At 44.9% G+C, this 16,968-nt stretch overlaps 1 protein-coding gene across 7 annotated transcripts in view; it reads right to left on the bottom strand.

Moving 5' to 3' along the window:
- ESRP1 (epithelial splicing regulatory protein 1) overlaps positions 1–16,968 on the bottom strand; it is a 365,555-nt gene that overhangs the window by 8,823 nt on the left and 339,764 nt on the right. For 2 of the 7 annotated variants that reach the window (XM_085605238.1, XM_085605245.1), the window contains one exon: positions 8,630–9,359. The exons of 4 other annotated variants lie outside the window; for them this stretch is intronic. In XM_085605238.1, coding sequence (XP_085461364.1) covers positions 9,327–9,359 — 33 coding nt within the window. In that variant the 3' untranslated portion in view covers positions 8,630–9,326. Of the gene's footprint in view, positions 1–8,629; positions 9,360–16,968 lie in introns of those variants that run through there. One more of the 7 variants, XM_085605239.1, reaches the window with a different exon arrangement.

Consider the following 16,968-nt stretch of genomic DNA (forward strand, 5'->3'; position numbering starts at 1 on the left):
CCCAAAGGGATTCAAGGTTAGATCGTCTAATGCTAGTGTCTAGTAAATTATCCAACTTTAGCCGAGCAGACTTTGTGTTTTTAAATATGGGCTTTGAGCAGATGACTTTGGTTAGGTTTGCTGGTAGAAGGGCTGCTGGGGCAAGGTTAAGAAGTGATTTTTCAATATCTAGCCGCACTGGGGTGTATTCTTCCGGTGGTACAAGCCAGTATGAGCCTTGTTTTGCCAGGAATGCCGACTGGTAGAGTTTAAAATCAGCTAGGTTAACCCCTCTAAACGAGATTTCTTTAATCTGAGATTTTTTATACTGATTCTTGCTTTTTTCCCCTTCCATAAGAAATTTGAAAGTAAGATGTCCAGCTTGTGATGGAATTCCCCTGAAAGCATGAGGGGGAGCATAGTTATTAAGTAATTCACTAGAGGCGCGATCATTATCTTGATAATCTCGATCCTACCCCACCATGTAATAAATCTTGGGGACCATGCATCAAGAAGAGTTTTAATTTTCTCCAAGGTGTTAGCATCATTTCGTTGGAGTGTCTCTAATAAAGTGCTACCGAATTCAATCCCCAGGTACTTGATATACCCCGGCTGCCATGTAAGGCCGGAATCACCCAGTATTTTCACGGGAGCAATGAACGTTTAGTGGCTTGACCTCAGATTTGTCTCGATTCAGTTTATATCCGGAATGCCTAGAGTAGATTTCTATGGTATTCATCAGGGTCTTGATGGATAAGCTCGGTTCTTCTGTAACAATGAGGATATCATCCGCATATGCGGCTAATTATACAAGAGTTTCGCCAAAGATTACTCCTCTTACTTCATCATTGCATTTGATATCCTGTATTAATGCTTCCAAGGCCAGGAGAAATAATGAGGGGGAAAGAGGGCAGCCCTGTCTGGTTCCTTGCTCTAGTGTAAACGCTTCCGAGAGGGTACCAATAATTGCTATTCGGGCAGAAGGGTCCGAGTACAGCGCCATAACCATGTTAATATATGGAGCACCAAGATCGAAGGATATCATGCAGTGCTTCAAGAATGACCACGATACTCTGTCAAGAGCTTTTTCTGCATCAAGGGTAATGGCGACAGAGGGGGCAGAAGTTATCTTTGCTTTCTCAAGAATATGGCCTAGTGTTATCGTTGGACATACAAAATTTTAGGAAACCTACTTGCGAGTTGCTGATTAATTTTGGGAGGACCGCATTAAGTCTAGTGGCTAGAACTTTTGCATAAATCTTGCAGTCCACATTGATCAATGAGATTGGCCTGTAGTTTTTTGACAAGAGGGTCTTTCCCTTCCTTTGGTATGACGATGATGTTGGCTTCCCTCATTGACTTTCAAATACACCCCTCTTTGGCTATGGAGTTGAACACTTTTAGTAATGTTGGGTGTAGCGACTTATCAAACGCCTTATAGAAGGAGGCCGAGAAGCCGTCCGAGTCCGGGGCTTTATTGTTCTTGAGTGATCTGATAGAGCTGGACAGTTCTTTTTCAGAAATGGGCTTCCCTAGCGCTGATCTATCCGTCTCAGATAATGTTGGTAGGTTCAGCGAGTCCAAGTATCTGTTGTAATCTACCGAATCTGCTGTTTGTTTTTGTATAAATCCTCGTAGAAGGAGTGGAATACTCTCAGCATCTCTTTCTGTTTCGTCTGGATGACATTATTGGAGTCTTTAATCCAGGAGATAGTAAACTGTCTCGGTTTATGTTTGAGGTATGAGGCAAGTAGTTTGCCCGCTTTGTTCCCTTCACAGAGCTTGAGTGCCTTGAATTTGTTGATCCACACTCCAGCTCGTTTTCTTACAATTTTGTTATATTCATATTTCCGCCTAACCAGCTGATCGAGGATGTCTTTGTTATCCAAAGCCTCAGCATGTGATGATTCGAGTGATTTGATTTCTCTCTCTAGTGACTCAAGTTCCAGATTTAGGTTTTTGTTGATCTATGCTTTAATTCCAATGATTACCCCTTTGATGTGGGCTTAAGAAACGAGCAGCGGAATTGTAAGACCGCAACAGACGGGGGAATGTGCGTATTTTTGGTATCCCGGAGGGCTCAGAGGATGATGCTGGTTCATGTGTGGCCTTTCTAGAATCCTGGATACCCATGATAACGGGAATAAACTTCCATCATGGCTTGGAAATGGACAGAGCTCACAGGATCCCATTGTTTAATATTTCAAGCAGAAAAGGAACTCATCCCATGATATGCAAACCGCTACGCTACCAACATACAGAAGCTATCAAACTTTGCCAGGAAAAGCCATCAAGTAACCTCGGAGGGTCAACGAATAAACTTCACACAAGACTACTCTAAAGAGACTGTCGACATGAGGAAGGGTTTCCTCCAACAACGCGACAAACTGAGGGGGGAAGAACATTCAATTCTCATTTACTGGCCCTTCTAAATTTAGAATTGTTGAAAATAGCAAACCGTACATCTTCACAAATCCCCAGGATCTGGTGCGACACCTAGAGGAAGCTCCAACCCAGGAGATGGAACTTTCCGCTGGAACCACCGACAAACGGAAGCCCTGATATCCTTTGTATTCTGCTACCTGGTTCACCCTTCTTACACTCATGTGACTATATAGCTATAGAGCTACATCTGCTTTAACATAGAGGTTTCCACCAAATGTGCTGCACAATATTCCACCCGACAATAGTAGTAGGCGCACTATCATTTCTATAAGCAAGTTTCATATCTTTTTCGCACTTGTTTCTCCTGATGTGACAGTGTTCAATTCATTCACCTCCGAGTTGCCTATTGATGGACCTGCCGTCGCAGCTCCTGCATTCGATTCTCTTAGGGAGGGAGGGGAAGAGGGAGAAGGGAGGGACAAAGGGTAAATGTACGTGTGGTTGTTTTCTTCTCAGTCTATGTATGTTCTTTTCACTCCTTGATTTGTGCAGATATATCGGGTATGCTCTACTATGAACTCGCACTTAGTGTCAGTCCCACTTCGAGCATTATTGTGAGAAGTGCATTTCAAATGAAGTCCAATGTGTCCCCGCAAATTTGGTGCAGTTACCATCCAGATTCCGTGCTCGCCATTTCACTCCCATACATATCTCACATGGTAAATCATTTGTATAGCGACCTCTAGACCTAACAATGCCACAGACCAAAAGCCTATCAGAGGACCTCAACATAGTATCTCTAAACGTAAAAGGGCTCAATAACCCAGTTAAGCTCAGGAAAATATTCGACTATCTAGCCAAAACTAAGGGCGACATCATACTGCTCCAAGAAACGAAATTATCGGAGGAGGATGTAGGCTTTATCAAACACAACTGGGTCTCTCATATTTCCTGCTCACCAGCAAACCATAAGAAAAAAGGTGTCATTACCCTTATTGCTAGAAAATCCAATATCACCACTGTCTCACACACATGACGACGACGGGAGGCTTTTAGTCACACACCTGCAGAGAGGAGACGACCCCATCCACGTAATCAACATCTATGGCCCTAACTCCGATAAGCCCGATTTCTGGGAAAAGATCTCTAATACCATTGAGAGCTTCCCGCAGGATGATCTCATTATAGTAGGCGGTGATTTTAACCTGCCATTAGATCCCCTTATCAACCGCCAATCAAAATACAGATATCATCCCACTCTCTCACATGAGGTCCTTAACAGAATCTGCTCCAAATATAACCTAAAAGACTCATGGCGCCTCCAGCACCCAGATACAAGGGACTATACTTTTTATTCAGCCCCGCGTAACTCCTGCACTAGGATCGACTACATCTTAATCTCAGGGACATTCACTCACCAAATTGACCAAACAGACATAGCCCCCAAATTAGTTTCAGATCACTCCTGCATTACCACCAAACTTGAACGTACCCATTCCTCACTACCCCCCAAAAGATGGCGCTTTAATGATGAGGTACTCTCTGATCCAGCACACAAAATAAAGATAGAAACTGCTATTAAAAACTATATTAAAGAAAACGACCTACGAGACAGGGGTGCCCGCTGTCCCCCTTATTATTTGCACTGGCAATGGAGCCCATGGCCGCTCATGCTAGGCTGGGGCGGTATTTTCCAGGGCTACTGGTCGAGGGACGAGAGCAGCACATAGCATTATATGCGGATGACCTACTGCTCTTCTTGCCGAATGCTGGGGAGGCCTTACAAGGGGCGCGGGGTTTGCTGGAGACGCTGGGGAGGGTGGCGGGACTCCGGGTGAATTGGACCAAGTCTTGCCTATTTCCCACGGGCCCAGAGGGGTTGCTACGCCAGGGGGATGTCCCATGGGAATCCCGGTGTTTGCCTTACTTGGGAACCAGGATCTATCATGATCCCGCTGATTTGTTAGAGGGTAACGTGGGGCGAGCGATAAGAGGGGCGAAAACCTGCTTTGAGTTTTGGGGCACTCTCCCATTGTCGGTGGCCGGCAGGGTCGCCTTAGTGAAAATGGTGATTTTGCCCAGATTTCTTTATTACTTTGGGACTCTTCCAATCTGGATTCCGGGAAAGCTATTTGCTCAGCTGACCTCGTTGATTACGGGGTTCATCTGGGGTGCGGGGAGACGGAGGGTAGCGCTGCTTACTCTACAGCGTCCTAGGAGTGAGGGAGGCCTTGCGTTGCCGGACCTGGAGTCCTATTACCATGCTGCGCAGCTCCAGTGGTTCATGAAGTGGGTGGCGGGGCACATCAGGCGTCCGGAAGAACAGGGAGGGGCGGATCCGAGCTGGTCCCAATTATCGTGCGTGCTGCTCCGGGTGCCGATGAGGAATGCCTCACTTCCTCCGGACTTGAGGGTGGTTCGACAATGCTGGGCGCGGTTGGCTAGGAGGGCGCGTGTGATTATTCCCTATGCACCCGAGATCCCGTTGCGAATGTGTGAGGCGCTACCCCACGGGGGAGACTGGAACCGGTTATTGGCCTGGGAGGAGGCGGGAGTTATGACATTGGGAGACTTGTATGAGGATGGTAACCTGCTACCTTTTGACGACCTTAGGGAGCGGCATGATCTCCCGCGGGGGGACTTCCTATTCCATGCAGCCTTGACTGCGGCCGTCAGAAAGCACTGGCGGAAGGGGATGATGGAGCCGGACACATCTCTTGCCTGTCAGTATGTAGTGATGGGAGCGGGTGTCTATAAGGCGGTGACTTGCCTTTATAGGCGGATTACTGGTGATATGCGGCGACCCCTGGCTGCCCTGCGCGTCAAGTGGGAGGCGGATCTGGGAGCGCCTCTTACGGACAAAAACTGGGAGGAAATCATGGAGCGTCCTTGGAAGTGTACACGAAATGCACGCTTCCAGCTTATACAGTTTTATATCTTTCATAGGGCATACCTTACCCCTCACAAGATAGCTGAGTACTTTGGTGGGCCAGATGCTTGCCCCCGATGTGGTTATAGTGGAGCGACTTTTCTACACATGCTCTGGGACTGTCCGCAGGTGACAGGGTTTTGGGAGGAAGTGGCGACGCTACTCCTGACGGTGACAGAGAGGGACTTGGAGGTAGGCCCGGGGGTCTGCTTGCTACATGGCTTTCCGCACACAGCAAAGACTAAGATCACCAGTAGGTTTATTGATCTAGGGCTGGTCCTGGCCAAGCGGGAGATTACTTCTCATTGGAAGGCGCGGCAGGGCCCTAATTTCTTACGGTGGGCTAGGGAAATGGAGAAATGGGCGGGAAGTGAGGGGACTTATAGATTGTGCTTGGCTCGACGCAGTGACAATGAAAGATCGCACGAAGGGGCCCGGGCATGGATGGCTCTCCTGGACTTGTTCAAAGGTTCGGTTATGGGGGATGGGGGTGATCCGGTGGGGGATGACGGGACCCCGGTTCCTTGAGTGCACTATACAGGGCTTCCCCCCTCTGCTCTTGCGGTACTGTCTGTTGGGATTGCTGGGAGGCGGACTCGACGGGTGGTGGCTGAGGTTTTGATGTACATGTACTTCTGATAGGTACGGGCGACAGGCTTGGGTGGGTGGGTAGGGAGGAGGGGCTCGTTGGGGGGGATGTTGGGAGATGGGGTGGGGGTGTTTTAGCTGTCTCGCACACTCATGGTGGATTACTCCTGTGGATGCACTACCTAGTAGCACGGACATTATTGGGGTGAATGCTGTACAGAGGTAGCTTATGTGCCGGGGTGATTATTGCAAGATGTCCTGATTTGGCTGGGGGGAGGACTATGGGGGACGGGGATTGACTGCATTGTGTTCTGTGACCTAATAAAGTTTGTTTAAAAAAAAAAATTAAAGAAAACGACCTCCCAGATACATACACCATTTCTTGCCCAACAAGTTTGCAGTTAATGTATATTATCTGTTGTCGCATTGCGAAAAAGGAGGTGAATTATTTAGTGCATCAACACCCGGTGTGCAATATATGTAACGGGGCCACATATGGCAAAAGGTATGTTCCATGCCACCCGTACATATGACAGTCTCTCAGTCACTCAAACATATATCCCACTCTTACACACACGTTCATACATCACTAAAGACCGCGCTCTTACTGACACACAAAAGCCTTATCATGGTGCCCCTAGTCATAGTATTTTGTTGCTTCTTAGTACCTGGCTCTATATACATTAGGTTTAATGTCAGTTAAGCTGGGTGTGGCGGGCATCTGGTAACAATGCGTGAGGTGCTTAGCCTTCAGTAGCTCACAATGATTTTTACTGATCAGAAGTAGCTCTCACTACAGAAAAGGTTGCGGACCCCGGTTCTAGCAAGACATCTACTCTTCACATTCTTAGCTTTGTCAATAAAATCTCTGCTACCCCTGGCTTGCATCATTTCTCTGCACAGAATGTGCAACAGCAAATCCCTCAGGTATGAGCTTGTGCCATTAATTAGTAGTTAGAAGGCCGTTTCCTCTTTCAGTACACTGTTTACAGGCAGTTATCCTTTATGTTGTGTATGGGTAAAGTCTCACTTGTGTGAATAGCTGGATTCAAATCCAGTAACTTACTGCTGTGTGGTAGCAATATTTGGTAACACAAGCCTCTGCCCACTATTGCTATGGTATGAAGGAATTCCAGGTTTCTCTTGCTGGACTCCCTAAGAGCCTTTCAGAGGAGCGCTGCATTTGTGAGAATAAATGATTTCTCGATGTCAGGAAGAGGGTGCGATTGTAATTACTAGCAGACACCAAATTGTAAGGTGGAACTTGACCGGGGCCATTGAGACAATTTGAGATCGATCCTTGAGTTAGGACTTTAGCCATTTCTTGACAAATAGCCATGCATACCCGAGTTATAAAGTATTTCAGTTAGGATTCAGTGTTAATGGCAATGATATTTTGAGTAGGAATAGAGCAGCAACTTCATTTACATTGACAGAGTTTTTGAGGTTGTCCCAGATATAGATTAGTGCCGATTCAGTACTTCTCCTAGTCCTGAAACCATTCTATCTTATAGAAGGTTCAGGTGTTTGATGGAGGATGAGATCTGGGAGAATGCTGCATTTGCAATCAGTCTGTCGAAAAAGTGTCCATTTGATACTGGTCCGGAGTTTACCTGGTCACTGTTTAGGTGCCTGTTTCTTTCGATTAATGAAGGATGGTGTTAATTAACCTAAGAATTTCCCTGTTGACATGAGGGCATTGATTTCTGGAATATCAGTGGAGGTTTCTAGGAGAATGGACTTGAACATGTTTAGAGGGTGGGTTCTTCAGGGTAGCCTGACAAGTTTATGCCTTTGATATTTAGTTTTCAGTCAGTATGTTGAAGGAGCACAGTTTAGGTTTCGTATTCAGCGTAGCCAGTTTTAAGAGCCCTGTTCCCCTTAAGGGCTGCAATGGGGTGGCCTTTAAGGCTACAATCGCTCTTCCAGCTGGGAGCCATGGCGAGCACACATCAAAGAGGGCTCTTGTACCTTGCAGCAAGTGAGCTCTTAGTGCAAAGATGATAACGACACATAAGAGCAGAGCAGTAGACAAATACAAATCAAGCTTTTGGTGTCAAAAATGCTTTTTTTATTGAACGGATTTGGTTAAAGTCTCAAACAATTTCCCAGTGCATCCCCATATATTGCCAGGAAGACTTACTTACTTGCCAGTACTGCTTTAACTTTTTCTTGAGTTTAAAAACATAATGTGTGCATGAAAAATAGATCCTCTGTTTGCAGAGGAGTTCCACAAACTCTGTGGGATGTTTACACTTCTTTATTCTGCTACGTTTCTAATTTTCTTCATTGGTGTACAGAGACCCTCGTGAAATCGGTATGTGTGTTAAGGCATGGAAAGTGAGCAATACTGAAATAAAATGTGCCCTGCCTTCCCTCATACTGATCTTTGCACTTAAAGACTTCATGTATCAGATTTAGTTTGTGATACAGGTATTTATTGACATCAGGGTAATATAATAAATCCTTTAGTCTTTAATGGAAAAGAGACATCAATAGTGGAATTGTACAACGTGAGTCCAGGAAACAATGGGCTTAATACCCAGCTTGCCCACTTCACAAAATTGTGTATTTCTAAGAATATCACTTTTCTTTTGTGGCCCATATTCCACGTTAGACAAATCTGACAGCACCTGTAAGTAATTCATGCCGGGACATGTGCTATAAAAAAAATCCCCTCACTTTTATATGGTTTAATAGGTAGTAAAGTTACTCAATTTTTTTTTTGATCTGTTTTTTATTGATTTTACACAACCAATCAAATAAACAACAAAACATGATACGATATCATAATCATACGTGGCATAATGACATACAGTCTCAGACAGCATAGTAGAATACACAGTTACGGTGTCGAAGCATCATGTGAGCAATTTAACCTTTGTAATTAAATCTCCTGTTGCGAACCAATGCGAGTGCTTCCAGCTTTCGGTCCCTCATCCCGTGTCCAACTACAGCCTACCCTGAGTACTCGAAGCTATCAACGCACAATACAATGCCAATAACCCAAGTAAAATATAAAGAAAAAACTGTACCCCCCCCCCCCGCCCTCCCCTCCCCGCATGTCCGGCACCAGTAGCGATAGTAGCCTGTACACACTCCCGCAATTGGACTCATTCGCAGTCCAGTCCCACGGCTGACTTAGTCACATTGCGCCGTCTTGTGAATCATACAGGGTGGCTACCCATGGATAATGTGAGGAGCTCCTGTGGCATACAATCGTGGTCCAGTCCCTCAAACCAACCACAACAATACACCCTAACAGGAGAATATATCTATAGCAGCATAGTCCTCCAGCATTGCATTCCAGCTCAACGAGATAGGTGTTTTCCTGAGCCCCCTAACCTCCTCTCTATGCAGTTCAGCCCGTAAAGTTACTCCATATATAATAATATTTCCCAGACATAGCATGTAGTTGACTAACTTGTTATTCTTGGTTCACCAATTACATCTTCAGGGCATGACTCGATCGATGTTTCTAAATGTTAAAATATCACTTTTAATTAGGACTGGGTCAAAAGTAAAGAACACAGATGAAATTTGTGACACTTCTAAATTTTGTTCTCGAAAAATGTCAAAGTTTTGCAACATGCAGTTTTGCACACTTTTTCTAGTGGAAGACTGTTACAGAGAGAAAAATTCTCACAGAGAGACATCTTCTGCTCTACGGGTATTTCGCATTACTTTTTTACGCAAGTGATAGCCAGACACATTAAATCTATATATTTTTTTACAATTTTCAGATCAGACTTGTAAATGTTTGTTGCCTGATTAACTGGCCACATATTTGATAACTCAGCTCCAGCTGGGCTAGCCCCATTAATCTGTTGCTTGCCCACCTCCACCACTGACATGGCCCTCCTTGAACTGCTTACATTTTTGTTCCATCGGCGTTTAGATCAACCCAGAATACTCCTCATGAACAAAGGTAACACTGGAGAAAACCCACAGAGTAGCCACCTACTCCTACTCAAGAACCTACAAAGCACTGTAGAAATACCAATACACTCTCCCTCAAGAATTGCTGTAGGAAGAAATTAGACTGCCCTCATCTTCTTGTGTATCTGCTGTCAGCACTGATGCTGTCCAGCCTATAGCTGGTCAAGCAAGTGTTGCTGCTGTGGTGTAAGGTATTCGCGTGGTTTGGGGAGGGTGCACAAGGATCTGAGTGTGAGTGTTCTCCCCCTCTGGTCTGGATGCCAGAAAGATATTGCTGGCTCCTTTCTATTGGTCAATTTTGATTTAGTATTGCTAGAACAGTGTCATGGTTTATAATTTGTAAGTTGCTATGTCTTATTCTGTTGCTTCTCTGTGTGGGGTGTAGAGGAGTTGTTGATTTTATTTTCTTGGTCTTAGCTGGGCGTGAGGTGGCTGATAGTTCAAGTGTTTGATCTGGGGGTTGCTCAGTTTGCAGCTCAGGCCGGAGTGTCAAAAAAGTGATGAAGGAGGTCTGGAGGTAGAGTTAGAAAGGGGAGATATAATGTGAGAAAGAGAACGAGGGAGAGAAAAAAATATAGAACAGCCTACTGTAGTGAGATAAATATCTCTTATATTTCTCATATTATATATGAACAAGGCTGTGTTGACAGCCGGAATGCGTGGATGCCATCGTTCGAATAAAAATTGGAGTAAACTGATCCCCTCGGAGAGCTGGATTATTTCTGCGTGAAACTAGGAAATTGGTATTTTGAATGAATACGAATATATATATATTCACTGAAAAAACCATAGGTTTCAGGGGCGTTATAGTTAGCTGGACTTTTCACTCGTACAAGACCATTGAAATTCCCCTGTTATAGAGAGTTCAGCTAACTATAACTCGCGCGCCCGCAATGCACTGCTGATAATGTCACATATTACATCACTCATGACATCACTGATGACATCTCAAATGACATCACTGATGACATCATCCTGTGAATGTGTGTTTTTCTGAAAAAAATAGAAACTAAAATTTTCAAAACAATGGACATACCAATACCAGTTACAACAACCTATTCCGTAATTCTAAGATCCACATACACATACACTCATTCACCAACAGTCCTATACAGTCACTCATACATGTACTCACTCATCATATGTACTCATACACCTATACATCCTGTTACACAACGCCACTCATCCATAGTTACTCACACACAGTCACTCATGCTAATAAAGAATCAAACATCCATTTACTTGCATATACAGTTATACACACACCACCACACTTACGTCTACAGAAACTTACACATACTTAGTCTTTTAAACAATCACTTATAGAAACACATACTTATTCATACAGGAACTCTTTCAATCTCTCACTCTCGCATATACTCACTTATATACACCAATAGTCACATATACTAGTTTAAAACATATGTAGTTACTCATAAAGACACTATTGAGACAGTCATTCACTCACTAACACACCCATGCACACACTCATCCACCCATACAGTCCTGCACACATGCTGTCTTCAACACATACAGTGAGTCACTCATTCATGCACCTATGCATTACGTAATACCCCCCAACGAACCATACAGACACTCAGACACTCATACTGATATTCAAAAAACCAACTAATAACCTATATAGACACTCATGTAGCTACTCACCAACCCATGCAGCCACTTATACACAAAGTGAGAGACTGATACAGATATTTACATATTTAATCATTTCCCACTAAGCCATGTATTCACTAAGATACACTTAATCAGTCAGTTATAAAATCAATTTTTCAATAACAAATCATCCATTTAGACACTTATATACCCATTTATTCTTCAATCGACTTTGAAATATACATATATAAAACATATGTAATTTTCAGAAAAACACACATTCACTGGATGATGTCATCAGTGATGTCATTTGAGATGTCATCAGTGATGTCATGAGTGATGTCACTGACCATGTCATGAGTGATGTAATATGTGACGTCATCAGCAGTGCATTGCGGGCCCGCGAGTTATAGTTAGCTGAACTAACTATAACGGGGGAATTTCAATGGTTTTGTACGAGTGAAAAGTCCAGCTAACTATAACGCCCCTGAAACCTATGGTTTTTTTCAGCGAATATATATATATATATATATATATATATATTCACTGAAAAAACCATAGGTTTCACACACGTTATAGTTAGGAATTAGCATTTAAAAAACCTTGCAAATTCAATGAAAAAACCATAGGTTTCACACATGTTCTAGTTAGCTGGACATTTTACTCATAAAAAACCAACGAAATTCCCCCGTTATAGTTAGTGCAGGCAACTATAACTCACGCGACCGCAATCCTCTCTTAAATGTAGGTCATATACATATACATATATATATATATATATATATATATATATATATATATATACACACACACATATATACACACATACATACACACTCATACTCACCCTGCCTGATCTCTGTATCGTTTGCACACTTTTAAATTTAATTCACAAAAGTCAATTCAGGATTTGTGTAAATGCATAATTTTGCTTTACTTCGTCGTATAATGTATGTGTGATGCGGGAGTACTCATGGTAATCAAAAACTATTGAATATTTAAATGAGTACTTCATGGGTTGTTTCTGAATCCGATCAAAATGGAAATCTATAAAAAGAAGACGTCTGACGTTTTTGTGAATGAGCTCTGTCGCATTAGGTTTACATACAATACACAAATTAACTCACAACAGATCACAGTTCACCCCCTGTCTGATGAACGAGCAAAGGAGTTCAGATCAAAAAGACAACATTCTCTGTGTCGGATGAAGTTGAATTCGTGGAACACATCACTGCGGCAAGGGGCCGAAGCAGAATAAGAAATGCCTCCTCCTCTTCGTGTCTATGAATAATTTAGGAACATTTACTCAGAACTAGATTCATGTTCCTGCTGGATAATGGATTTTTGAATCCCACAAGGAAATCACATTTTTACAATCGCAAAAGGAAGTGGTTAAGGCAGAAACTCTACAAATGTTTTCAAGTGAAAAATGTCCTTTAGCATCACCTCCTACCCCCTTACATAACTCCCTCACGAGTCATGACCCACCCTTCTAACCTCGACCTCCATCCAAGCATTTTTCGGAGACAGGAAGATGTTGTAAATTATATCACTGCATGCCTGGACATTTCAGTCACCTATAAAAAGCTGTGAAGGGCCTTGGAACAGTCGCCCTGCCAGTCCTCCTCATTCAACTTCAGTGAGGAAAAAAACAATTAAAGTGACCTTTCTTGGTTTTGCCTTCCAAAATGCAACTCTTCTAAAGAAAATCAGCTATCCCGATGGTAAAGAAATGTTGGCATTGCGTGCTTACTGAGACTTTGGGATAACTAAGCAAAGTGTGTTTACGGGGTCATACAGGCAGAAATGTGGGATGCACCGGAGGAAGATAGCTTCTTGCAAGTTCACTACTGAAATAGTAAGACCAGCCTTAGCCCACAAAATCTTTAGAAGGCTTGGCGACCTAGCTAGCAAGTGAACAAAATAGCAGATGGCAAACTGAGGGCTATTTGCGTCTCTGGTGTGATTTGGTGGCATGTGGAAACGATTTCTCTGGCAGTTATTTCCATCATGCAGCATGTTAGCCAACCAGAGATTCAATTTCTAAGGCTTGCGCCAAAGCCAGGCAGAAACCAGCACTCTAGTCAGGGCAAGGGAGTTACATGCCAAAGATAACCCCTGCTCACCCCCTTGGTAGCTTGGCATGAGCAGTCAGGCTTATCCCGGTGGCAATGTGTAAAGCGTTTGCACAACACACACACAGCAACAACATACTAGGCACACCACAAAAGGAACTCCACACAAGGATATATATAAAAATAGCCTTTGTATTATCATGAAACACATTAGGATAGTAATCACACAATATACACTGTGTCAACCTCATAAGCCTAAACATATTAGACCATAACCTCCTAAGCATAACTCACATTAGGAAATACTCTTACTAACATAAACCGCAGTAGGGAATAACTCATACCTAAACCACAGTAGAGAATAATCTCACATGCATAAACCACAGTATGCAAATAACCTCATACCTGAACCACAGTAGAGGATAACTCAAACATGAGCAAAGTATGCAAAACCTCCTAATCATAAAAACACATTTAGAGGCATAAATCAGGGTGCATAAAACAGTACATAAATTACATTTCCTGTGCACCTACATAAATCACATTAGGACCTGGCGCCCTATTAACCTAACAGTCCCCCTGGCCAACTGGCCATCTCAAAAGGGGCTCAAATGCCCTATGTCCAAAGAGTCAGGGTGCGCTGCCAAGGCAGCAGAAGTCAGGGGTGCACAATTGCGCAGACCTAAACATTGCAGCTGGCACTAAGTGCTGCGCAGCTGGGAAAGTATGGGGCACAGGAGTGCATCTCACTCCTAACTCAAAACATGCCCCCAAAGAAACAATAGCCTAAACGGTGCAGCTGCCCACTACTTGCTGGGCAGCGGTGAATATTTAAATGAGGCCTGGACACTCCTGGGGCCCTTAGAACAAATGTGCAAAAGTGTTGCAGCTGCCCGCGCTGGTGCGGTGCAGCTGATAATACAGTAAATGGGCCCTGACACATCTGTGCCTTCAGGGCCTCACTGGGGCTTCATAAACAATATTGCCCCATCGGTGCAGCTGCCCACTGTCAGGTGCGGCAGCTGGGAAAATCACCAAACTGGTAGGGGCACGGGGAACAGCACGGGCTTTTCTGCGCTCTTTTAGCACAAAAGTCAAAATATGCCCCCTTCGTTGGAGCAACCCCCTATCAGGCGGGGGCCGCTCAGGAAATAGGCCGGGACACAGAACCCAACATTGTGCCTCACAAGGCACCACAACACGGATGAAGCCCCTACTCACTGGGGCTCTCTGTAGCGGGACTCCTCTTTGGCCGGACCAGCTTCGGCTCTTCCCTGCTCCTCTCTTGCCCTGTGCATGTGTGTGCCAACCTCCGGGAACGCCTCTAACTTCACCCAGGCCCCCTCCTGGGACCCGGGGCTTCTCTGGGCGCAGGCAGGGCTCCCCTCAGCACACGGGAGCCATGCTCGAGTCGATGCCTCAATTCCCTGGACAGGGAAAAGAGGAAGTGATGCGCACTAGGCCCCGCCCCCAGTCAGGCAAAGCCGCCTGGCTTCCGGATCGGGCCGGCGAGAATTTAAAAAGCGGCTCGGGCCGCAGTGGTGATTTCGGGAAATAGAACGCGGGGTTGGCACCCGCTCAACTAATAAAATATAAGGCAGACAATGAGGGGTAGGCTCCCTCCTAATTTAAAATATAGAGCGGGGTGGGCTCCTGCCATTAAAAATGAAAGTATACGCGGGGTGGGCACCTGCATCGAAGGCATAATGGGGGGATCCCTACTCTGGGGATTCCCCCCAGCAGCGCTGTGGAGCCCCGAGGCAGCGAAGCTCCAGCGTCCCAGGGGAATCCAAGTAAAGCGCTCAGCATGCAGAAATGCTGCAAAAGTCTTGTTAAGGTCCTCGAGATGACAAGAAGCAAAAGGATCCCAAAAGTCCTTTAGGAATCAAGGGGGCAATGCAGGGCCCAGGGAGGCAAGCCCTCATGACAGCCCCCCTGGGCCCCAGCAGCAGCACGCCCCAGCAGGAACAGCACACCAAGACTGAACATTTCCATGGGGTCACAGCCCTATATTTAAACTAAATTTCCCATTGTGTCACAGCACAGGGCTTGGGGATACCAGTCAGAACTGGTTTTGGGGGGATTTGGAGCATTTTGTTTTGCCCAGCTCTTCTCCCCTTTGTCAGGTGGGGGCTCAGTGATCAGACACACCACAGGCGGTGGAGCCAGCATTGTGGAGGGAAGGCACAGCCCGATTCAGGTCCCAGGGGCAACTCCTCCCTCCCATCAGCATGCAGATCTCTCTATTCATCACTGGGCTGACTCACCCTGTCTCCTGGAGCCACCAACACCCCTCAACTCCTGTCACTCACAAGCCAGACATGCAATTCACATCAGGCAAGCAGACCGATAGCACACAGAAATGCCAACTTCTAAAAGTGGCATTTCTCCACCAGTCACCATAAATCTGCACACACCATTGCGCAGCATTTATTCTCACGAGTTCATACATACTAAACTCGCCCCTGCACTCCTCTCATACCAGGAATTACCATGGACACACATATCTCCCATGCATTCCTATGGGAGGGCAGGCCAATCTCACCACACGCACTCAGAGGCCTAAAATCACTACCACCATGTCAGAGCTTAAGGCAAAAAGTTCAGGGGTGAACCTGCCAAAAAGGGCCAAGTACAACACAGCACAAGTAGTGTGTTGTCCAGTACTCAGTAGTACAGCAGCTTGAAAGATATATGAACAGATGCTACTGATTATTCTGGCTGCTGCATTTTGAACCACTTGTAAATGACTTAAAAGATATTATGGGAGGCCTATGTAGAGAGCATTTCATAATCAAACCTAGAGGTGATCACAGCCTGGACCACCATTTTCCTGGTTCCTACTGATTGGATAGGAAAATATTTTTTCAAAGAGTGTAATATCCCAGTGCCTGAATATGGGGTTGGAAGGACAGGGCTCTGTCAATTATGATTCCCAGTTTTCTTACAGAGCTTTGTTACATACCTGGGTTTGAGAGTCTTGATGCCACCAATTCCTCCAAACCTCAGGTAAGGAGTTACCAAAAAACACAATCTCTGTTTTGTCGGGGTTGCAATTTAGTTGGTTAGAGAATAGCCAGTTGAGCTCATTGGAGGGACAGGACTTACTAGCCCTTCTATCAAACTCGTCCCCTTTTCCACAGGTAAAAAGCAGCTGAGTGTCATCCGCATATGATATTACTTTTGCCTCAGTCTCTGTCAGAACAGCTAGGGGCATAAGGTAGGCATTGAATAACATGGGACTCAATGCCGAGCCTGGAGGGACTCCCACAGCCAGTTCACAAATTAGGGATGAACACAGAGGAATACACACTTCTGGACTTAAAGGAGATCAGCCACTTCAGGGCTAGGCCTTCAATCCCAGTAGCCTGAAGGTGAGCCAACAATCTTTCATTGGGGACTGTATCAAAGGCTACAGATAGATCTAACAAGATCAAGGAGGCCTTGCCCCCATTATCT

This window comes from Triturus cristatus, chromosome 5_1 (genome assembly GCF_964204655.1).
Source record: "Triturus cristatus chromosome 5_1, aTriCri1.1, whole genome shotgun sequence".
Taxonomy (NCBI): Eukaryota; Metazoa; Chordata; class Amphibia; order Caudata; family Salamandridae; genus Triturus; species Triturus cristatus.